We start from the raw sequence: 24,119 nt of genomic DNA, 5'->3' as shown, positions 1-24,119 counted from the left end.
AACGCGCGGGGCGAAGGCCTAGTGGAGCGCGGACTGGGGGAGGGGGAAGGGGATCAACACAGTGCCTGGAGAGTCGAGCTGCAGGTCCAACAGGAGCCTGGCCTCCTCTCCGCGGCATTGGGACCTAGGGATGCCCTGAGGGATTAAGGGCAGCCGAGGCGGGGATGGGGGGTGGGGAGTGAGGGTGGGGAAATAGTCTTCAGAAAACGCGCGCGCGCGCGCGCGCGCACACACACACACACACACACACACACACACAACGGATGTTGGAGGAAAACAAGGAGCTCAATAGAGATCAGGCTTTCAATCTAAGCACCATCAGACTCGCGATGGAAACGTAGTGTGTGCACATCTGCTCCGTTCTGACCTCAGTTTCCTCATCTGTAAAATGGGCAGAGTTGGCTTACCTAGTTTTTAATGAAGGCTCCTTCCAGCGGAAATATTTCATAGTTTTATCAAGCGCCAACTAAGCTGACGCTGCCGCCTCCTTGTCCACCGTCCTCCCCTGCTCTAACTCAAGGGCCCCCAATTCTGAGCTAACCGTAGGCAGAGACATAGAAGGGGAAAAATCTCATAGTCCTTTAAAGTTAGTAACCAGGGTGCTCCTGGGGGAGAGGTCTATCTGAGGCTTTGGACCAGGTTGCCCAAGCACTGAGCCGTGAGCCCCTCTTTCCAGCCTCAGACCAGGAGCTGTCAGACACTTTGGGGGCTAGTGATATGCACAGCTGAAGGCTTCTGTGTGCAGGGGTAATTCTGCATCCGGAGCAAGGCCTCTTGGGAACTGAATGAATCCAGTCCCGGCCAGTGCTAATGAGAGTCCCTGAAGCGGGAGGGCGCATTCAATCTGCAAGGGCCACGCAGAGCTGCACTAAGGGTGCTACTGTGCTGCAGCTCTGTCGTCGAGAAAACCCAACTTTTCCTCTCCTGTGTAAGTTCTTGTCGCTTTTAAGACAAAATGAGTGGATGTCTAGCAGGACTCTTTTGGTCCAGAAGGGCAGGGTCTTTGGCCAAAGAGACTCAGTTTCTCAGGCATGTCAGGCTCTGGGACCACAATCAAAGGAACTGGACGACAGACATTCTACACCCAGGAGGCAATAGTTCTGTGAGAGCCTATGTGCGCCTGAGCCCCGCCCTGGAATAGTAACTGAAGATTCCCCTGTCCCAGCAGCTCACGGGAGTTGTCCAAGACCCACCGTTTCGAATTCATAAGTGATGATCTTCTAATATTAAACATAAATCCACCAAAGCAAGGGCTCTGAGATGCCTGCTCTGGGCTTGTAAGGAGGACAGAGCACGGGTTGATCCTGGGAGGACTCCCAGGTTGTTTTCTACTTCAGTCTCCCTTCTCTCTACCTCCGTCCAATTTCTCACACTCCTACATGGGATCAGCCCTTGGACCCGTCTTCTGTTCCTGCCCCAGATCCAGCTGCCCCCGAATGGTAGATAAGTTTCCGGCTGTGACACCGTCCCCACCCCCTCCAGGGCACAGCTGCGGAAAACAGACCCAGGAAGTCCTCTGCGGGCCCAGGAGGCTGCGTATGCACAGGGGTGGGGTGGCAGTGGGTGTTATCTCTCCTTTGTCTGGAACCCCGCCTGTCCTGATCTTCGACCACACTCCCCTCGCCTTGGACCAGGAGGATCGCAATGTCGCAGAGGGACCAGGATGGTTGGGGTTCCTGCGTTCATTCCAGCCGGTGGCGCTCGATGGATCAAAAGTGGACTAAGAATTCGACGTGGCGGCTCTGTGTTCCCACCGGAGAGGCGGGAGTATGGGGACGCTCAGAGGGTCGCAGCCAGTGACACCTCCACCTCCAGCCCCGCTCTAGTTCAGGCCTAGAAACTCAGATTCTATAGTCTTAGAGGTAAAAGGGCCCTGAGGCTAGGCCTTCTCCATTTTACAGATATGAAACCTGAGGCCAAGACAGGAGGCTACCTGTCCAAGGTCACATAGCAAGTCCCAGGTAGAGGAAACGCTGTGAACTGGAAATCTCTTTCTCAGAAGGGTTTCTCCAGAGCCACTCTTGGGATGATGGGGTGGGGTTTTTTTGGGGGGGGGGGTGGAGGGGAAACCCAGCCAGGATATGTCCATACACACCGATTTTCCTTCCGATACCAGTGCGGCTTGGACCGAATCCCCCCAAAGCGCTGCCAGGGTTGAATGGAACCACATATATTAATTACTTGAACTGGAATAGGTCGGCTTCCCATTTCACACAGAAGACTTTCGCCTTCAGGACGGTGTTGGGCAGCCTAACCTGGGCGGCGAGAGCAGCCCCCTTTCTCACGTTGTGGTGCACAGGGCAGAGGGTGTTTCCTTTTGGATATGGGATTATTCACAGCTGCCTGAGCGGGCCAGCCTCCCGGAACTTCTAACTCCAAGAGGCGCCATCAGATATCCTGGCCACCTAACCCAGCCTTATAGGCCAGCAAATGGTGGCCCAGAGAAGTTACTTGACTATCCAGGATAACACAGCGATTCCTTGACCAAGCCGGGCACCGCGCCTCAGTCCTGCCTCCGAAAGCTCACCAGCCCACGAGTCTGCGTCCAGGAGAGAGAGGCTATCGGGGGTTGGTCTCCACGCTGCGCTGAATGCGGTAGGGTGTCGCTGTGCCCAACGGTCGCGTGCTTTCTTTCCTCCTCTGCATGACTTTGGGCCGGGCCTTGTGTTAAGCGGCGGAGGCAGGAGACGGGGAAAGGAAACCCCCCGGAAAGAAATTTAACTTGTGTAAATGAATTGCCTTTGAAAGTTTTGTTATTGCAAGAAAGCCCATTGAGAATAATGTTTGAGAAGCCACTTTCAGAGGAATGCCCACCTCCACCTCGGTCTCCATACACAAACTTGGCTTTACTCGGAACACACGCCCTCCCCGCCTCCCCCTCCCTCCCCCGGGCCAGCCCCTCCTGCACCCAGCGGCAGCTGGGGGTTGGGGCTGCTACAGTGCTCCCTGGGCCTGAAATCGACTCCCGAAGCCCAAGTCCAGCTCATCTTCCTTCTGGTGCTTTGGATAAAGCGAGGCCTACAGGGCTCAGATTGGTTGCTCAGTTCGAGAAAGCCAGAGAGGCCCTAGCAGTGCTGTCCTAACTTGGTGGGTCCTCTCTCACCCTCATTTTTTAAAAGCATCACAGAGAGAAAGCAACTGACCCTAAGTTACACAAGCTAGTCGGGTCAGAGCCAATTCCTGCATGATTCCTGCGCCTGGATCAGTGGTCTGCTCTGCCTGGCCCAAGTCTGTTTGTAGGAATGGTCGAAGTGGGAGAAAAAAGGGGAAATTTTAACCAGATTTTTCAAGAACTGTGGAAAGTTCCTTTGTCAGGGTTTGTTATCATTACCAGCGCACCTCAAAGGCCAGGGACTCTGGGACTATGTTTACTTCTCCCAAAGGCGAGTCCTGCTTCTCCTAGGGCTCAGCTTCCCCATGTGTCTGAAAAGAATCCCTGAGATGAGACCTCCCAAGGTTCTTAAAGATGAAGATCCATGGTAGAGGGTATTATTCCACCAGGCTCATTCCAGAGCTAGGGGAATGGATGCCAGCACGCAGGCTGTGTTCAGCCTATCCTGGTCTCCCTGGCCTTGGGACTCCTTAACCCTCACCTCAGCTAATTTGCCTAATTGTCATTTTCCTCCAAGGGAGGCTGTGGGGGGAGGGGGATGCGTGGAGCTCTATCGCCTTTTCCAGCAAGAATGAGAGGTTTAAGGACAGAAAAATTACCTTTCAGTCCTACGCCCTCCATACTTCCTTCTGTATGATCTCAAATAAGTCCCTGCCCCTCTCTGGACCTCAGTTTTTCCTTTTTTGGTACCACAAGGAAGAGGCTAGACAAGAATACCCTTAAGTGGCTTCTTGCTCAGGTAGAACCTCACCGACCTTGGGCTTACAGCTAGAATGGCATATATGCCTTCCCCATTATACAGATGGGGAAACTGAGGTCAAACGAAGGAATGGAATACAGTTCTAAAGGAGGGAAAGGGCCATCGAGCGACCCATACAAGGTCCTGAAGTTGGGAGAAGGGAGAGGCCTGAGCAAAAACCCCAAAACCAGACCTAGACGCCCCCATCCTGGCCAGTTTCTCAGCTCTCTTTTCTTTCCCGGCCCAGGCTGGTGCAGACAGGCGGAAGTATAGTATTACCTGAGATACTGCCCTTTCCCAGGCAGGGCCCTGACCCAACCCGTCGGTGAAGAGGGGGCATGGCTCTCCAGATTTTTAAACTCTGGCCAGCCTAGGGGTCCTCAGCCCCACCCAGGCCTGTCTCGCAGAGGAATGAAATGCTTTATTGATTAAACGATTATTCAGGCGATTGAACTAATCAAAGAGCCCATCGACCACCATGAATTACAGTCTTCGTAGACAGCTTGTCTGGAGAGGCAGCTGGGCCAGCCATGCAGACCCTCTAGTGGACCCTCACAGGCCTCTGACCCGTTCCCAACACACACACCACACACACACACCCTAGTCCCCAGTGCAGACACCTATGGAGTCTCACCTACTAAGTGACCCACTGCGGAGTAGTGGGGAGAGTAGGGATGGAGCAGAAGGGGATTCCAGGTTCCCTTTCCTGTGCCTTTACCCTGGGGAATCCTCTTCAATTCCCTGCCTCTTAGATTTCTGCCCTCACTTCTCTTCAGTAATGATTTTGGAAACACATATATGCCTAGGTCCTGGGTTTCAGATACAAGTTCACCCCCCACCTCTCTCTCTGCTTTTTGACCTGTATTTAGGGCTGGGGTGGAGGTGGGTGCTCACAGAACCATATGGATGGGGGGAGGGGAGTTCTGTCAGGGCCAGAAGTGTGTTTGGATGGGGGTTTAGCACATTTGACCTAATGAGTAAAAGAGGTGCCCATAACTGGCTTTTACCTCAGGGCAGACAGAAGCTTCCTGCTGCCTTCTACCTCCTCTCAGACATAAACACACCCTGCCACCCGCTGCCTGGGCCTGTGGGAGGAACACCAGGCTCTGTGCCAGGGAGGCCTCTGTGCATATAGGTTCAGAGCTGGATGCCCCAGTTAGGCACACATGTCCACCTACTTGTGCTCTCCTCCAGGCACCCACAAGATAAAACCTGAGCGCACACGCGCATGCACACACAAACACACCAGTGACAGAGGCTTGTCTAAGTAAGAGCTAAGGCAGGCTGGGGGTCCCTAGAAATGTCACAACTAGCCTGTAGGTAGGCTGCCTCCTCTTACCTGCCAAGGTTGTGTCTGCAACGTGAGACCCTTTTGTACAAATGGTAGGCTCAACAGTACCCACAGACGGAAGCAGTGTATACCACACAACGAAGGGCTGCACACCTTCACTCCTGTTCTCTCAACAGAATGGAACCTGAGCCTGACTGATGGCAGACTTAGTACAACAGATCCCCACAGGTCCCAGACCCATCTTTGTGCCTAGAGGCAGGCACTTTTGTGTACATTGGCATGTGCACAGTGAACAGCTGTTGACATCCAAAAATGGAGGGGTCGGTGTAACCATCTTATTCTCACTTCCAGAATCACTTGGGATGTGACGGGGAAACACAATCCCTTAAAGGAGTAGATGTACACTCAAACACTCATCCAAATTATGTATACGCCACTCATAGACACACATTTTGGTTACTCAAAAGAACGGTACCCAGGAACAGCAACTCATAAACACATACTAACAGACTCATGAATATAAAGCTACATATACACAGGCACATAGATTCTTCAACACACACTCAAAATTTTTGATTATATATATATATATATATATATATATATAATCATCACAAGCTCATTGTCACTCATGCACACCCTGAGCCCCTATGTAAACACACAGACCCAAACAAACTTTCAGACTCCCAGATAAACATCCACATAAACATTCAGAAATAGAGAAAAGCACACGCAAACTCGCAAACACCTGGACTGATGCAGAAGTGTGTGAACAGATTGGAGAAAAGAAACGTGCCGCAGACAGTCGCGCAGTCAATCCCTGCGAAAATGAGACGCGCCCCCTCCCCCAGGGTCGAAGTGTTTGAGGGCCAGTGCCCGGCTGGGTCTCTGAGTTAGCACGCCTAGAGCCCGTATCGCGGTCCTACCTGTCCTGCCGGTCCGAGGAGTCGGGTAATTTTTCTCTAAATCCATTTTGATTTTTCAGAACTTGATGTAATGGACAGGGAAAAAAAGTTTCCACTTTTTGGTGATTTTTTTTTTTTTTTTTTGGGTCTCAGGGGCCGCTCGCAGGTCGGAATAATTCAAGCCTTCCGCTCCCCCGCCGAGCTGGGGTAGCTGATCACTGAGCTGAAACTAAACGTTTTAGGTGGAAAAAAAGCGTCCGAAGGCACCGTGAAATGATTAAGGAACTAAAGAGCTTCTCGCCATGTGAGATCATGTCCTGTTCTCGCCAACATCACAAGATGTCCCCAGACACGCCGCGCCCCCAGCGTGCCTCCCCGCACTGCAGGCCCCGAGCTGGGAAAGGGTGTCCGCGCTCTGCGGCCCGGCCTGCTCAGCTGGCCAGACGGGGCGGGCCGGGCCGGGCCGGCAGCAGTGCGGGAGGCCGGGAGAGCAGCAATGCTGCCGCCGCGCCGCCCTGAACTTTTATAGGGGGTTGCGGGGGAGGGACGGACGGCTTCAGATGGAGCCGAGCTCTAGCCTGCGTTCTAACGGCAAGGAGCCGACCGCAGGCGAGCCGGGACCCCTGGCGTCGCGACCGCACCTTTTACAAATCCCTGAGTCTGGGTGTCGCGGCCCTCCGCTCTGTGCGCGAGGCCGGTGACCCCTTTAGGTGCAAACCCCGCCACGTAAGAGGGTGCAGGCCGCGTTTTTGTTTTTTAAGAAATTAACCACTCTGCCAAGCAGGTGCAGTTGAAAGGAGTGTAGAGGGAAGCCGTGTTGCCAGGCATAGAGGGGGGCGTTCCAGTTTCCTCAGATTCACCCCTAGGGCGGCGTCCGCCCTCCAGAGCTCTCAGCCACTCCACCCCACCGCAGTTTGCAGCTCTATTATTACTATTGCTGTGTCTCTGACTCCAGGGCAGTGCCAGACCCTAGAGCGCCCAGGTACCATTCCTGGCCCCAGAGCCTTTCCACACACCATGTCCCGTCCTGGCCCCGAGCACAGAGGTTAAGCTGTGAAACGCTGGAGATAAAATCCCGGCCTCCGCTTTGGAACACCCGGGCTGAGCAGAACCTTCTCAGGAGGTCCTGGAGGTTGACATGAGTCCCGGACACCTTACCCCGGCCCATAAGTGGAATCCCCTTGCCCTCCAGCCCCGAGACGTTAAGGCGTCCCCGAGCCCCAAGACTTGACTTCAGAGGGGAAATCAGAGAGACCGCGCAGAAGTTTGGCATGTCCAGCCCACTCTCTTCGGCCCAGGCTCAAGACTTCCCTCCCCTTTCTCCTCCCAAGTCCCGAGTCCAGCTGCTGGGCTTGTCCACTGGAAGCCCGTGGGGCCCCGCTGCGGGGTGGTCGCAGGGGCAAGGTTCTCCAGGGCGGGGGAGAGATCCGCAGGAGGACTCTTGGCCCGCCGGACAATGGCAGTTTCGAAAAGTGAATCGTCCTCAGCGAGAGTGTTGTTTGTTTTTTGGAGGGGGTGGTCACGAGGATGGGCCACAACCTTGGGGGAAGAGCCCAGAGCTCGAGAAAAGGGGGCGGGGGGCTCGGGAACCGGACATCGCTTATCCACTGAGGCGATTTCGCCACAATCGGAAACTTGGCTGTGGATTCCCCGGCGGCTCCCTCCCCCACCCCCCCACAAGTAGTCTGCGCAGTCCCGCTGCGCCGCCTCTTCCTGCAGCCTATGCGTCCGGGTCCCTGCCCCGGCGACTTGATTTTTGGCCATCTCCAAGCACTCGACTCTTCCTCCGCAACCGGGCCCCAGCCCTTGCTTCCCGCCCTCCCGCCTAGTCCGCGCGGGGAGGCTGCGCAGAGGAGGAGCGGCCTGTCCGCGCCTAGAGATCAAAAAGCCCTCCCGGAATTGACATTTCATCCCGGGCTGGGGCCGGGAATTGTTTGGGGGTTTTGTTTTGTTTTGTTTTGTCTATTTAGAGGGTTTGTTTTGTTTTTGTTTGTTTTCTTTTCATTATCCATGTGAGTGTTTTGTTTCGGGTGTTTTGCGTGTTGGTTGTTCGTGGATTTCATTTTAGCGGGTTTTGCTCTGTGAGTCTTGGTCTTTTCTGTCTTCTGTTTTGATTTTGTGTGCGTGTTGTACTTTGTCCTTGTAGGCTTTTTGTGTGTCGTTTGGAAGGCTGTTCTTTCTACGTGGTGTTTTGATGTGTTTTGATTTTGTACTAGTGGGTGTCGTTTGTGTGTTTTGAGTTAGGTGAATTTTGTGTTTGTATGGCTTTTGTTTTCTTCGATTTTGATTTTGTTTTTATGAGCAGTGCGTTTGATGGGGGGTTTGGTTTATGTTTTCGTGTGTTGGCTTTAGTTTTTGTGTTTGTGGAATGCTTTGGTGAGTTTTGCGTGTGTGTTTGGCTTTGTGAGGCTTTTGGATTAGGGAGGGGACACCGGCCACTTCTTCATTCTTGTCCGCACCCAGGAAGGACAGAGGATTAGGCCAAGCACCAGGACCCGTGGACTCGCGGTGCTCGGAAATACCTGAGCCCCGCGCGGCCGAGTCGTACTCTGGGCGCTCCAGACCAACGCGAAACAAATACGTGTTCCCGAGGGGGCGCCCGCCCTTACTCATAACCCCGCCGGTCGTGTGGCGCCAGTGCCCAGAATTCACAGAGCCCCCCCTCGCGGGGTATCCAGGCCCAACCGTCATCCCCTTGCCCACCCTGCCCGCTGTGGGTTGACCTCCCCTTGCGCCTGGCCAGCGTGCTTCGGACCTCCTGGACTCCCGCAGCGTTGGACCAAGGGGCTGCTCCCTGATGCAGAGAAGGTGGCGAACCTCTTCGGGGTACCCGGAATTGATGCTGCGACCTTAGAGATACTGGGCAAGGGGCTATGAACGCATAGAGTCTCAGGCGCAGATCGGCATTGGAACCCCCGAAAAATCCCCCATCTCACTTGGCCGCCAGCCCTAGAATCCTAGAAACCCAACTCTGCTCAGCTTTCGGTTTGGAGAACTTGCCCTAGTTTGCAACCATCGACATACAAATCCACCCTCGAACATACGCCTACACAGCTAGAGAGCGAGAGCCAGCGAGCCGGCGCCTTGATAGCAGCGGCCTGCGTGGCTGAACCAGCGCTGGCACCTCTTCAAGGGGAAGACGAAGGGTAGTGACCGGAAATGTCCCAAGGACAGAATAAGGCTTTTTGTTTTTTCCTGTCCACGTTGCCGGAACTTCTCCAACCTCGATACACGTGGATTTGTTTAACGCTACACCGGGGAGAAAAAGAGAGACAAATTCAGAGAGGCAGAGAGACATACTGACTAAAAAGGCGAGGAAGTGCGGGGAGAATCTATAGAGAAAGAAATATGGAGAGAGAGAGAAAAGACTGTGAGGAAAGTCAGACTGAAGACCCAGGAAAGGGGCTGGTGAGGAGGCTCCTCCAAGGCCCCTGCGCGCTCTGGCCTTCTGTGAGAGGGAGAAAGCAGAAACCGAGAACAGAGAGTGACAGGAAAAGAAAAGAGTCGCAGAAGGGGTTGGCCTAAGCACGCTGCGAGCTTCTCTCCAGCTAAGACGCTGCAGTCCAGGATTGGGGAGGCCGACGTCGGGAGGCGAGGCGCCTAGGTCGGGCTCTGCTATTCAGCCAGGAAACACCCGAAGACTCCAGGGTTTGTGGAGCCAAGACTGCGGCTCGATTTCGGCCCGGCGCCACCCGAGACCCCCAGCCCGGAATCCAGCAAAGATTGGACCACCGCGGTCCGCCGCTGGGCCTCCCTCTGTGCGAGCCCTGGGAGAGGCAGCGGGGAACGACTCCGGCCCTGTGGCTCTGGGATGGAGCCTGCTCGGAGGGCGGGTGGGAACCGACGTCCAGGCAAGTAGCTAGGAAGAGGCCCCGCCCTAAACCTGGGGGCCCAGTTCTGGGAGCGGCTGAGGCCGCAGCTGGACTCGCAGGATTTGGGGTCCGCGCAGCGCACACGTGGCACCGCACCTTCCTCTGGAGGCGCCACTAAAGCCCAGCCCCGCCCCGCTGCGTTTGCTGGGTCTGGATGTGTCAGGATTGAGGGTGGACGCCGAGTCCCGGCGAGTAGGTTCCTCACGGCCTAAGCTTGGGGCTTGCCGGGGGGCGGCGCCCGTGTGGATGAGGGCACCTCTCCACTGGCAACTCCCGGGGAGCAGAGCGCAAAACGCGCACAACGCAGGCCAGCCGCCGCCGCCGCAGGTTTTCGAGCGGCGCCCGCGGTGAAAAGGGGCTGAGGAATGGTTTGGATAGAAGCACCCATTTCTGCTGGCATTGGGGTCCTCTGCACATAAAGGGCTTCGAGCTTCTGGCTGCTGGCTTGCTGGGACACCATGTGCTAGCGGCTCGCCACCCAGCAACACAGGGGTAGTGCTAGAAAACACGATGGGGCTGTGTTCGGGGAATCTGATGCTCATGGTGGGTTATTGCTACTGTTGTTTACTGCCTTTCTTGCTTTAATTAAAAGTATTATTGAGAGACGCCTCAAACAGCGCAGAGACTCGGGTCATTTGGATGGGTTCATTTCAACTCAAATCCAGTAATTCGATTCAGTTCCACGACTGGTTTCCAGCGCACAGGTACACACGGCAGACGTCAAGTGTCTGCCGTATACAGGGACGCGATTTGAAGGCAACTCGTGGAGAATTTTGAGATAAAATTCACTATTCTGTAGTTACATTCGCAATATATGAATATGGAAAACAGGGAGTCAGTTGTATTTAAAAATGGCCAACATATCCCAGCAATCCACTATTACCTAAGAATCCAAAACGGGGCATTGAAAAGATTTACCGGCACTCTGATTATTTAACATTGAAAACAGTGTAAATCAGTTTATTTCTTCTTCTATTTCCTTTTAAATTTAACAATACCATGATTTGTAAGTAATAAAATCATATTTTGCCAAAGAAGACATATGAAGGATGTTTTATTTCTACCAATATTTATACGATGAACTGTTAGCTCTCCCCACCCCCTTTTTCTTCTATTTCTCCGTGTAATGTAATGTGAGCTTTAAATATTCATGCGCCAACCCAGACTTGCATTTATTTAATATGTTTTAAACTAATAACATTTTAATGTGATATAATTTGATGCCATGAAACACTGGAACATAAAGGAGCCCACTTCACAAGCGATTTTGACTGCGTCCACAGGTTAAACCATTCTTATAGTTTTTGGACGCAGATCAGAATGTTAAACGGAAGTGAAGCACCTGTAAGTAGGCCCTTTAATGTTCTCCCTTACTTCATTCTCCATTTTTCTGTAATAACTTCAGAGCTGTGGCAGAGGATCACAGCAGGATTGGGGTGTTTTTCCTGGAGCCTTTAGTGTGACCTTGCAATTCGCCAAGTGAGTACTTCAGTCTTATGGCAGGTTTTGGGCTGATTATTATTACCTCTTTTGAGGGGATGTCTTATGAAAAGAAAAGCAGACTGCAGGATAAAAAGTCTGGACTTGAGGGCATGTCTGAAATAAAACTGTATGCTGTAAAATTCTTTCAGATTTGCTGCCGATTCCATATTTTTAACAAATCGACCTGCTATTTGCTGGTAGCTTCTTCCAGGACTCAGCCCAGAATAAGATGGGGGAAAGGACCTGGGCTTGGGTCCAAAGGGCCTTTGAAGTGAGCCCTATAACCAGCCCAGTGTCTAGCAATCACCAGAGACACTTCTCAAAGTGCTTATATTCTCCTTTACTTTGTATTTGAGGTGGGGACCAGACCTTCAGACACTGAATGCCAGTCAACTAAAAAATTGTCAACAATAAGAAAAATTAAAGATGTCCCCTAATTTATTTTCAGTCAGATAAAAGCCATTTGGCATACCAAGTTGGTATGAGAAGCTTATGAACATAGAAGTAGAAAGTTGTTTTCCCCCAATCATGAAAATATTTCTAATGGGAAATCATGACACTGTATTCTCCTGTATTCACAAAAGTGTCTACTCATCACACAAGGAAACTAACAATCCACTATTACTTAAGAATCCAAAATGGAGCATTGAAAAGATTGGAGGTCTAGGACAAAATATTCATACTAAAAGAATCATACTAAATTATTCAACTAAAATGCTGCTAAAATTTCAATGAAAGCAATTTTAAGGACAAGTGCTGGTAATTTTCTGGAGACATCTTTATGAATTCTCCTAGAAAAAAACAATTAAGGAATATCTATTCATATTTTGTATTTACAGCATATGTTTATATATATTATAGTTATATATATAATATATGTAGTATATACTTCTGTTCATAGGCAAGCGGAGAGCTGGAAGATGGGCTTCTTGGTAGGTACAAATTCTGACAAGGTATGAGATGGAAACAGTTTGGTGAACTGAAAGGGGGCAATTTTTTCCTAGTGTGGTAGAGCAGTTGGTATCTCATTTCTCATGCAATTTGCACGTAGACTCATGTACCCCATGAAGTGACAAAAGAGAATTAGGCAGGGATGGAAACCTGCCGGTGTCTGCAGGCGGTGCCTCAAAGCACTCCTTTGGACACACGTTCCTGGTGGTGGGGAGTTTGCTGCCTTTAAACCAGGCCTGACCTTTTGTCTTTTGACCTCTGATGCATGAAATTAGGTAGCAAAAGAAAATGTGAGGAAAAGGATACAAAAACATGGAAAAACAGCCCTCCCTGACAATAGTCATTGTATCAGATCATAGTGGAGCTGCCCTGCTCAGACCGAAGTGCTTGTTTGTAAGGCTTTGGGTCTTCCTGGCCACTGGTGTTCCTGTTCTCCTTTGTGGGCGATCTACATTTCTTGGGGGAGGGATTAAGCGCTCTTTTTAATTAAGCTTGGAGCTGGGTTTTGTCCTGGCTCCAAGCTAGCAAGTGCTTGGTTCTTCCATTTCCCCTGAGGCCCTCAGTGCAGGCCCAGTGCCCAGATTGCACCAGTCACCAGGACAGCTTTGGAGACCCAGAGGAGAGCTCTGCCCCTCAAGCCCTTTTGGCCACCCTGGCAGAAGCTGTTTCCCAGCTAGCACCGGGAAGGAGGAGCGGCATGCTTCCAGGTCCAGAAGGGCTACATATTCCAAGTGGATATCCTTCCACTCTCTCCAGACCGAGGTGGGGGAATCTGATGCCTGAGGTACTGGGGTTCCCTGCCCCCTCAGCCTAAGGGATTAGTACAGTCCCCTCTACTATCATGAATACCAGAGAAGAGGGCAAGAACGTGTGCAGAGGAGCCCTCAGGGAGTCGCCAGGCAGCAGTCATTTGATCCTCACAGCGACCCGGGAAGAGATACCCAGCCGTGTGCCAAGAGCCCTGGCGTAATGTCACTTGAGCCCCAGGCCCTGTCCAGAGGGGAGACAGACCTATACTTAGACCATAAGAGTGTGAGGATGGGAGGCACCAAAAGGGGCTGAGGGAGAACCAAGCAAGGGGGGTCAAGCTAGACTCTGGAAAGGGGGTGGCCAGAGGAGACCTCACTGGGGGAGTGACCTATATGAGTGTTGAAGGGTGAGTAGGACTTTACTAGATAAATAATGACACAGGGAGCACAATTAATGTCCCCATTTTGCAGGTAAGGCTGCTGGATATCAACATAAATGTAAAATGCTATGAGAAGAGCTGACTAAAGGCTCAGGGTTGATAGGAATGGCAAATGTTTCTGAGGGGAGGAATTCACAGTGGTTTGGGGAGTGGGGCAAAGGAAGGAGGCTCGATAAGGTGGGCAAGCCCCTGCCACACCTCCCTGGAGATTATCAGATTCTCCCCTTCCCAGATGGAGTGGCCCCAAGGGTCAAAGGGAGAGATAGGGCAAAGGCCCTATGACCAAGGAGAGAAACACAGGAAAGCCTAATTTCTAGCAGTTTTCCACTTCCTGCCCTGGGAAAGTTTGTAGCATTCATGAAAAAAATAAAAAAAGCCTGGAAAAAAAGAAAACAAAAAAATATATATATATTTTTTGGAATGTTCCTCATGCACCTTAGGAAATCCTCCAGCTGTGGGACACCCTCCCGGAACTACAGGTGGTGGCCACCGCTCACTGCTCAGGCTGCACAGCCCTGAGTTCTCCCTTGTCTATGTCCCTGTGTGTCTGAGATGGAATATTCTGTCCAGTCCTCATGGTCAGGGCTCCACCTCTGGGACCCCAGCTCTTCGGGCAGTAAGTCACTCAGTTCCCTGATAACCTTAGCTTCTAAATTTCAGTGTGAAAGGAGTCACATGTAGATCCTTGGGCCCCAACTCCAGAGAGCTTGACTTAGTGGTATAGGACAGAGCCTCAGACAAGCTGAGGAAACAGAGTCCCCAAGGAGATATGGTAGGTATTACATTAGAGCAATCTTAATGTTTGCAGGTGGCACCCATGGGAACAGCTGAACTTCCTTCTGATCTTTGCAAGAACCTCTTTCTTGCTGAGTCCTTCTGACTAAGAAGAGGTCACTGCCACCTGCTTCTATGGGCTTTTTTTTTTAAGATTTTTTTGATGTGGACCATTTTTAAAGCCTTTATTGAATTTGTTACACTATTGTGTCTGTTTTATGTTTTGGTTTTTTGGCTGCAAGGCATGTGGAATCTTAGCTCCCCGACCAGGGATCGAACCTGCAGCCCCTGCACTAGAAGGCAAAGTCTTAACCACTGGACTGCCAGGGAAGTCCTTCTATGGGCTTCTGTGTCTGAATCTCTATGGGTCCACACTGCTGCTAATGCCTTTGTCACACTATTGTAGCAATTTGTCTTCTTGCTTTCTCTCGTGAGAACAGGGACAGTGTCAAATTCTCATTTGTGAGTCTGACGAATGAACAAATGTGGTGAAGGGGAAATCCTCTGTGGACTGGGCCTCTGCGGTCCATGAGTCTAGCTCCGCTTTACCACATCCTAACAGTATGACTTCACCTCCCTGTCCCTCAGTTTGCTAACCTGTATAATGGGGAGATTAATTGCCATTCACTCAACCTACCTCTCAGGGCTGTTGTGAGGACCAAATGATATAGTAGCTGGGCACTTGCTTCATGAAGTATTGTTACAATGGGTTTAGATTCCCCAAGGCTGTTAAAAGAAAATGTTTTTTGGTTGACTAGATATATTTCTCCTTTGGTAGAGGAGCAGATGGCCCAGCATTTGACAGGAGCAATGACTGAAGGTTTGTATAGGAAGAGGCCGACAGTACTCATGTGTTGAAAAATTGTGTGGTTCTTTTTGAAGTATCCTTTACCAGCACTTCAAGAGAGGAAGCAATGAACAAAAAATTCAACTCAAGCACATCTGAGAGCCATAGGTTAACAGCTGTCATGATACTGCTGTGAAATTTCTGAAAAGACAAGGTTGGATCTAGAATTTCTGGGGGAAAAAACACAGCTGGGTAGAGCTGAAAGGGAAAGAAAACCTCAGATCCTAGAGGGAAAATGAAAAGGCATAATTGCAGTCAATAATACATTAACAAGGTGAAATCTACTGTACACTCACACATACACATAGACCCCCTATTCTTTGGAGAAAGAATTTCATACTGTAGGAAAGAAGGCTCAGAAAGATGAGTCAGAAGTCATGCATTCTGTCTGATTCTCCACCAACCCCTAACCCCAGGAGTCCTCGAGTGAGCATTCTCTTCAGTGAGAAGCCAAAATAAGCCAGAGCCTCTAAGATGGTACAGATAGTAGTTTATCAATTAATGTATTGCTAATTAAGTAATAAATCAGTAAATAGTTCATTAATGGCACAGGGAATTGGGGTAGTGAGCCTCATTAAATTGTATGAGTTGTATCTAGGCTGGCCTCTCTACAGCACCCCAGTAAATAATCATTTAGCCTGAGCTTGAATACGTCCAGGGACAGTGAGCTCACTAGCCCTTTTGGAATTGGTATTAATGGAATGGCTGCCAGGAAGTCCTTTCCCTCATTGAACATGCACTGGTCTCCATGTAGCATCTGTCCACTAGTCCTAGTTCCGCCCTTTTGTCCATTGGTCCTAGTCATTATCCTCAGGAAACGAACAAGGTGGCATAGTAAAGTTTCCTGTGAAAATATCTGCTTAGACAGTGCAGGGGGTTGGGGAGAGGGTTTCAACATCTCTTCTATGTGATTGGACAAGTAATCCCAGCTAGAAGGGGTGGTCTTGGAATGTCAACTAGGAGAAGTACATTCAAGAGTAAAGCAGAAACAGGATTATGAGCCTGAGAGTCTAATCTGCAGAACATTTCTGGAATCCCATTCCCATAGCTGTGTCCGCATGGGCTATAGATTCCCACACAAAGCTATCTTTAAAAGGACAGGGCTTCCCTGGTGGCGCAGTGGTTGAGAGTCCGCCTGCCGATTCAAGGGACATGGGTTCGTGCCCCGGTCCAGGAAGATCCCACATGCCGCGGAGGTGCTGGGCCTGTGAGCCATGGCCGCTGAGTCTGTGCGTCCGAAGCCTGTGCTCCGCAACGGGAGAGGCCATGACAGTGAGAGGCCGGTGTACCGCAAAAAAAAAAAAAAAAAAGGACAATGTTACAACGACCACTGTGAAACCATTGTCCCTGAGACAGCCCTGGAAGGCCACTGAATCCAGCACCTTGCCCCACTTGACAGGTGAAGGCACTAAGGCCCAGAGAAGGAAACAGAATTGCCAAAGGTTCCACACTGAGTTAGTGGGAGGGGCAGGACTAATAAGTGTAACTGACATTTCTTTAGTGTTCACTGTTTACGGGGCACTGTGTTTCACATATCACCATGAGTTGAGTCTAGTTTGAACTCTGAGGCTCAGAGGCACAGAGACTTGCCCAGGATCACGCAGTTAGGAGATGGCAGAGCTGGAATTTGAAAGCCAGTTCTGAATTCACAGTCAAATTTCTTAACTGCTAACACTATATTGCTTCCCTAAAACCCAGTCCTCCTTCCTCCCCCACCCTCACCCTCACCCAGATTCTATCCCTGTTTTCCTCCATTATGCCATACTGACTCCTAAAGAAAAAAATATCCAACTGGACACAGTTCTGGAGCATTTGCAAAGCACTTTGGTGTCTTCCTACACATTATCTCAGGGGATCCTGACAATGGACTTAGGGGGCAGCCTGGGTAGAAATTAACATGATCATTTCACAAGGCAGGACCAGTTGGGGTCCCCGGTCGGTTGAGAAATGCATAAGGTAAGAATGGGGACCCAGGCCCCACCGACAAGACAGGGAAGAACAGACATCTGAAACTTGGCTAGGGAAACTTTTAATCCAAAAGAAAAAAAGAGTGCACTTTCTTTCTTTATGTGTTTTAAATAGAATAATGAGATAATCCTGGATTTAAAAAAAATTAACTCTGTTGTTTATATTTTAATTTATTCTTAGAAGGGTAGGAGGGTCTAGAGGAAATGCAATATGTGGGTCTTATTTTATGATTTGCTATGGTAAGCCACATTTAATCCCTTTCTTCAGTGAAAGGATTTATGAAGGATACAACAAAATGTACCTATCTGTTGCTTTCATTGTGTTTTTTTTCCAGATTTTTATTTAGTTCACAATGTTACAACAATAAAGAAAATTAAGAGGAAAGAAAATTATCCATAATCCTACCATCCTAACAGATGAACTGTTCAATGTTCATTTTCTGTCCTGACTTACATGCTGGCTAAATTTACATAGGTAATTTATTAGTGTAGTTACAGTTTTGTATTCAGCTTTCTCACTTAACAGTTTATCATTATAATTCCATACTGTCTTCATAATTATCATTTAAAAATAAGTGCTTTAATAATATTTAATAAAATTATTACTTTAATGGCTGCTTAATACCCTTTTAAATGGATATGTCATTCCCTAGTATTGTATATTTAGAAGGACTCAAATTTTCACTATCACAGTTAACCCCAAAGTGCACTTCTTCATACCTCTCATTGTCTCTTTTTTTTTTTATCTCCTAAAATCCCCAGATCTAGATTTGCTGGGTCAGAGGGTCTTTGCATGGTTCTTGATATCTATGGGAAAATCAATTTGCAAAAGGCTTTTACAAATTTATTTTGCCTCCAGTAATGGATGAGTATACTAATTTCATACTACCCCCTTGCCCTAACCAAGGGAAATTTATTAATGAATGAAAGATAATGTGATAAGGAACATTTTTTACTCATTAAGTAAATGGTTTGACAAACCTGTCATCAGTTCTCTATTATCTGTGTTGCTGTCACAAATTAAATGCCTTTACCAAGAATGTGAGGAAAGTAGCAAAGCAATTGCTATACCCACTTTATAGCTGAGGAAACTGAGTCTCAACTTAGGGTTTTGCCCACAGATGCCCAGTGAATAAGTGGAGGTGCTGAGATTTTTGTGATACTATTATTTGTAGTGAACCAAAGACGATTGCATTGGTCTCTTATAACCTCCTGGCATATCCTGGGGTGTTTGTTTGTTAATCCCTTGAGTTTCTGGAGAAGCTGGAAAAGTACATCCACATCATGTATATCTGGTTTTTTTTTTCTTCTCATTTGGCTGCACTGAGTGGCTTGCAGGAATCTTAGTTCCCCGACCAGGGATCGAACCCAGGGCTATGGCAGTGAAAGCACTGAGTCCTAATCACTTGACCGCCAGGGAAGTCCCATATTTGTAACTTCTTTTAACAAGCATCACAGACCTCCTTGCCTCCAATTGCTACTCAAAGCATGGGCTCACTTTGGAGGAGATCTTTGATATATTCTTGCCAGAGAATCTCTGAAGTTCAGAGCTGGAAGGAACGTCAGAGATAATCTCAACCAGCTGGCTTATTTTAGAGATGACAAAGCTGAGGCCCAGAGAAGAGAAAGGACTTGCCCAGGTTTATTCACAGAGTTGGCAGCCCAATCAGTATCCACCTCCTTTTGCACCCTCTGGTTTAAAATGTTGCCTCAGCTCATTAGTGGGTCATTGTGTTTTATGAGATAGTAATAAAGTGAATATTTTTAGAAAGGATTTCAGGGTCATAACCATTTGGGAGGGACTTCCCTGGTGGTCCAGTGGTAAAGAATCCACCTTCCAATGCAGGGGATGTGGGTTCAGATCCCTGGTCTTGGAACTAAGATCCTACATGCCATGGGGCAACTAAGCCCACGTACCACAACTACTGAGCTCGCGCGCCTCAACTAGAGAGCCCATGTGCCACAAACTACAGAGCCCAGGCGCTCTGGAGCCTGCACACCTCAACTAGAGAGAAGCCCTTGCAGCATTGAAGGAGCTGCATGCCACAACGAAAGATCCCGTGTGTCGCAACTAAGATCCGACACAGCCAAAAGCAAGTAAATAAATGAAAAAAAAACAAAAACATTTGGGAAATGCTGGATATCTTATGTTTCTTTTGGAACTCTCCGGTGAAATAAATCTGGTAACACCGAGTTAAAATAAAACAGGTTTATTAATTAAAGGACTTCCCAAGTCTTTAGTACTCCAAATGACATTTATTTTTATTTTTTTGTGGAATTTTTTGGGGGATTGGGTTTTTTTTTTGAGCAAATATTTTTTACTAGATTTTATATTTAAATTTAATATTTGCTATATATTTTTTGACTCAGTAGTACATACGTATGGCTCAAGTTCAAAAGGCACAAAAGGAATCTGAGGAAGAGCCTCTTCCTACCTCTCTCCCTCAACCACTCGGGTCCCCTCCCAATCTGGTAATCAGTGTTCCCAGAATACTTCCAGAGGTAGTTCATAGGTGTACAGTTAACAATATAACTTGGTGTCACATGCTGGTACATAAAGAGGTTTCTCATTGTTTCTGTAGCATGGTGTTCTGATCAATATTTGAATCTCCAATTAGAATATAGTCTCCACCCTCAAGGAGCACAAAGATCCCTGGAAAAATGAGGAGTCTTCATTATGACCACTAAAAAAGGTAGAAATTGCTCAGGGAGGAGCATACACAGTGTGGTGGGTATGTGGAGGAAAGAAAAGATCCCACTCTCAGGTAGGTTTGGTTTTGGGCAGGAGATGGAACCTGGAAAGGTACCTGCAGCAGATGAGTCTCAGCTGAGGGATAGCCCCAAGCTATTATTCATCACATTGACCTTTGTTTTAAAACAAAGAAGGCCTGAATATCTGTATCTGGCCAATCCCAATATTTAGATGCTAAGCACAAAGGCTTGATATTTATTAGCTCTATTTGTTGCCCACATATTGGAACCAGTCTTAAAGTGGAATCAGACATGTATATCAGATATCATTTGGAGTAATGAGTGTATTTTCCTAATCTTTCCAACACCGACCTTACAATTCATCTCCAATAGCATGCATACTAATTAATTTGTTTTCCATATAGTAATAAGATTAACAACCTCACGTTTACATGGGGTACTGAGTCATGTTCAAATAAAACAAGCTCTAATGAGAAAAATTGGATGCGGCAGCAAATCATGTCCCACTTGGCAATCCAGGTTTATGTGTGTTTGTCTGTCTCTGCTACACGTATTTGTGTCAGGATCTCACTGTAAACAAGATGATTTCTTTCATGTTGGGTTAATCTGGGTAAATTTGTTTAATGAACAACAAAGTCATTGTAAACATTGCACAAATCTGAGTGCCTTGCAGTGTGGCTAGGAATCTTTTAAGCTGCTGCAAAAAAATAAAAGGTGTTAACCATGAAAACAATAGTGGGGGAAAAACACTATTAATGTATCAACACTCTTAGACATGCAGTCTGGACCAGTTGTCTCTGGCTAACTGCAGAGTTTGTGGTGAAATGGGATGTGACCTTGTACAATCACTCTGCCTCCCCTAATATGAGCCTCAGTTTCTCCCTCTGTCAACTGGATGGAGTTTTCTAGGCATGTGAATGTCCCATCAGAATCAACTGGAGGTGGGGGGGTCTTTAAAAAATACAGATGGCCAACCTGGCCTACTAAATCCCAGTTCTTCTAAACTCCAATTTCTGGGGGTCACTGTCCCAGAATCTGTATTTTTCAAAATAAGTTCCTCAGGTGATTTGACGACTAGGCTGGTTTGGGCCCCACTGGATTAGACAGATGACCAAGATCTTTTCCAGCTCTTATGTTCTTTCTTCCTGATTTCATGACCATAACACCCCACGATTCTAAAAACTCATCTTGAAAAATACTGTTGCTTTCATCTGGGCCAAGAATGAGAACTGTTCAGGGTGGTGGGAACCTGGATTCTATTGGATTGGCCAAAAAGTTTGTTTGGGTTTTTCTGTAAGATTACGGAAAACAAGGGCATCGGACCTGGCAATGTTGGAAGGTCCTTTCTCTCTGACATTCCGGACCCCAATTTCTGACCCCATTGGGATTCATCCATCTGCACATAAACTGCCGTCTAGTTGACTTTTGAGACCAGAGGTTGGCATGAAGGCTGGATGCGGTCATCTGCAGTAATCTACTCATTCTTTCTGAGGCCAAGGGAATCTCTTCTGGCCCCTCCCTCACGGTGGGTCCTGCTCCATCTGGCACTTTTCTGAAAAAGGACCACGAGGGTGTGTCCTGGCTGACAGCCTGGCACTTCCAAGACCCTCATTGTTTCCCCTCACTTCAGACTCAACTCATTCCAGCTTTTCTAACTCCTCTGAGGCAGGATCTATACCTCCATGCTAGACCTCCCACCATTCCTAGCTCAGAGGCCCCTATGTAGTAAGACCTGCAAAGTATCTGAGGAATGAAGGAATAAATGAGTGAATGAAAGTCACCTGAGGTGGCCTCCAGCCCTAACATTCAGGGCCTCTTGGTCCTCAGTGGGGTCCGTGCTCAGTGAGGTGGAGGGAGAAGGCTTTTGCCAGATCTACACACTGCGTAGGAGTGAGCTAAGAGCGTGGTCACTTCATCTAAACATAGAGCTCTTTGTCAGTTTTCTAACTTTATATGAATGGGATCATACCGGATGTATACTCTGAGTTTTGCTTCTTTTTTTTTTTTTTTTTTTTTTTGCGGTATGCGGGCCTCTCACTGTTGTGGCCTCTCCCGTTGCAGAGCACAGGCTCTGGCCCAGCCGCTCCGCGGCGTGTGGGATCCTCCCGGACCGGGGCACGAACTCGTGTCCCCTGCAACAGCAAGCGGACTCTCAACCACTGCGCCACCAGGGAAGCCCGTGAGTTTTGCCTCTTATATGCCAATGTTATACTCTGTTTCCTGACTGGAGTGGGAGTTACCAGTATTCACTTTTAATTATTCATTGAACTATACACATGTGCTTTATGTATTTTTCCGCATCTATACTATATTTCACAATAAAAGAAGGAAAACTGAGGGAGCCTAAGACAATTACTGTTCAATTTTGTCCTCAAGAGATAATCCAGAATGTCTTAGAAAAAGACTCTTTTAGTCTTAGGAAAAAGTGACCTGGGACTCAGCAAGAATTTTTTGTTTGTTTTCTGGAGTGTTACCCTGGCAGTGGCGTCTTGATTTTACCAGGAGATCAGCTCTTTGGCAGAGGGATGATTTTTCTTTTTTTAAAAACATCTTTATTGGAGTATAATTGCTTTACAATGGTGTGTTAGTTTCTGCTTTATAACAAAGTGAATCAGCTATACATATATATGTCCCCATATCTCCTCCCTCTTGCGTCTCCCTCCCTCCCTCCCTATCCCACCCCCCTAGGTGGTCACAAAGCACCGAGCTGATCTCCCTGTGCTATGCGGCTGCTTCCCACTAGCTATTTTACATTTGATAGTGTATATATATCCATGCCACTCTCTTACTTCATCCCAGCTTCCCCTTCCCCGTCCCTGTATCCTCAAGTCCATTCTCTACGTCTGGGACTCAGCAAGAATTTTTACAAAATGTAAGGGAGCTTGGGGAAATCTTTCCACTTGGCGACATTGCCTCAGAGCTTCCCAGTTACCTTCTCTTTTCCTCCACCCCATAGCGAGCATTCGCTCAACAAACAGCAGCACTGCCCTCCCTGCCTACATCAGACACCAGCCCCTGTGCCTCCCCCAGCAAGTTCCCTAGCCTGTCTGAACTTGGTTTCTTCACATGTAAAATGATGGTGTTGCCTGCAGCTGGTGGCGGTGGCGGTGGGTTGCGTGTATGCATATGAATGAGGTTTCAGGACCCAACTTGCCATACTTCTGATTGGGTCTGAATCTACACGTGTGGCAAAGTAACAGTGTGGAAAATGGGGGTTATAGGCTCTGTGTTGATAAACCTGAGGAAGAGTGGGGGAAAATCATTTTCCATTAGGAGACCCAGTTCAGCAACACTTCAGTATTACCTGCCTGGGCTGCCTTGTGCATTGCTCTGTGGGGAGTCCGGGTTTAATGAAGTAGGATAAACCACACAGGCACATTAGTTAGCTTCCGCACAGGCAGGATTAACTTTACACTCCATTTGCAAGAGCAAAGCTCCTCTCCTAGAGTTTGTTATAAAGGGATTTAGAATCACAGAATGATAGAGCTGGAAGAGAGCCCCTAAGACATCATCATAATCCTCCTCCATCATTTTACAGAGGGTCAAACTGAAGCCCAGAGAGCAGAAGGGTGCCCAAGGTCACCTACTGAATTAGCTGTGGAGCTCAGGTTGGAACCTGCATCTCCTGATCCCCAGGCCTGTGTCCTCAACATTTTCTAATGGATTACTGCCCAGTTGTAACAAGGGTGGGTAACGTAGTTTTCTTGATGTCTTTGCTCCACACCCCTTCACGGGTGTGTGAACAAGCCAGGTGATGCCAGGGAGGAAGAATCCGTGTTGCACGGGTTGCATTAGGAACATTGTGAGATCTTGGATCTTTCTAGGAACTGTACTCTAGGGGCTGAAGGCAGAGAGCCCTCATAATGCCACGAGCAGCAGCAGCAGCTAACACTTGATATAACATTCACCATGTGCCAGGTTCTGTTCTATATTCTATATAAGCACCTCCTGTATTTACATTCATTCAATCTTTACAACAATCCTGCAAGATATTTATTATGTACACAGTAGCATCATCCTCATTTTACAGAGGAGGAAACTGAAGCAGAGGTTAAGTAACACACTCAGGGTCACAGATTGTGAATTGCTGAGCTGGGATCCGAAGCAAGCAATCTGGCTCCAGAGTTGGGGCTCTCCTAATCTAGCTCCATCTACCTTTCTTCCTAGTCCACCTATCCTCTGGATGCCACCCTCCAGTACACATATAGTCCTCCTCTTCTCTTGTGTATTGTCCTCTGCTCTGGCCACGCTGCACTTAGAGATTATGGTTCCTGAGCA

General features: G+C 48.4%; 1 protein-coding gene across 7 annotated transcripts in view; it reads right to left on the bottom strand.

Annotated features, from left to right (window-relative positions):
* PAX5 (paired box 5) overlaps nt 1-6,291 on the bottom strand; it is a gene marked incomplete at both ends in the record, with an annotated part of 184,727 nt that extends 178,436 nt beyond the window's left edge. For all 7 annotated transcript variants that reach the window (XM_082843227.1, XM_082843229.1, XM_082843230.1 and 4 more), the window contains one exon: nt 6,069-6,291. In XM_082843227.1, coding sequence (XP_082699353.1) covers nt 6,069-6,114 — 46 coding nt within the window. The remainder of the gene's footprint in view (nt 1-6,068) is intronic.
* Between the last annotated feature and the right edge of the window lie 17,828 nt (nt 6,292-24,119).

Source organism: Leucopleurus acutus, assembly GCF_964270905.1.
Source record: "Leucopleurus acutus genome assembly, chromosome: 7".
Lineage (NCBI taxonomy): Eukaryota > Metazoa > Chordata > Mammalia > Artiodactyla > Delphinidae > Leucopleurus > Leucopleurus acutus.
This window is presented reverse-complemented; position numbering and strand designations above follow the sequence as displayed.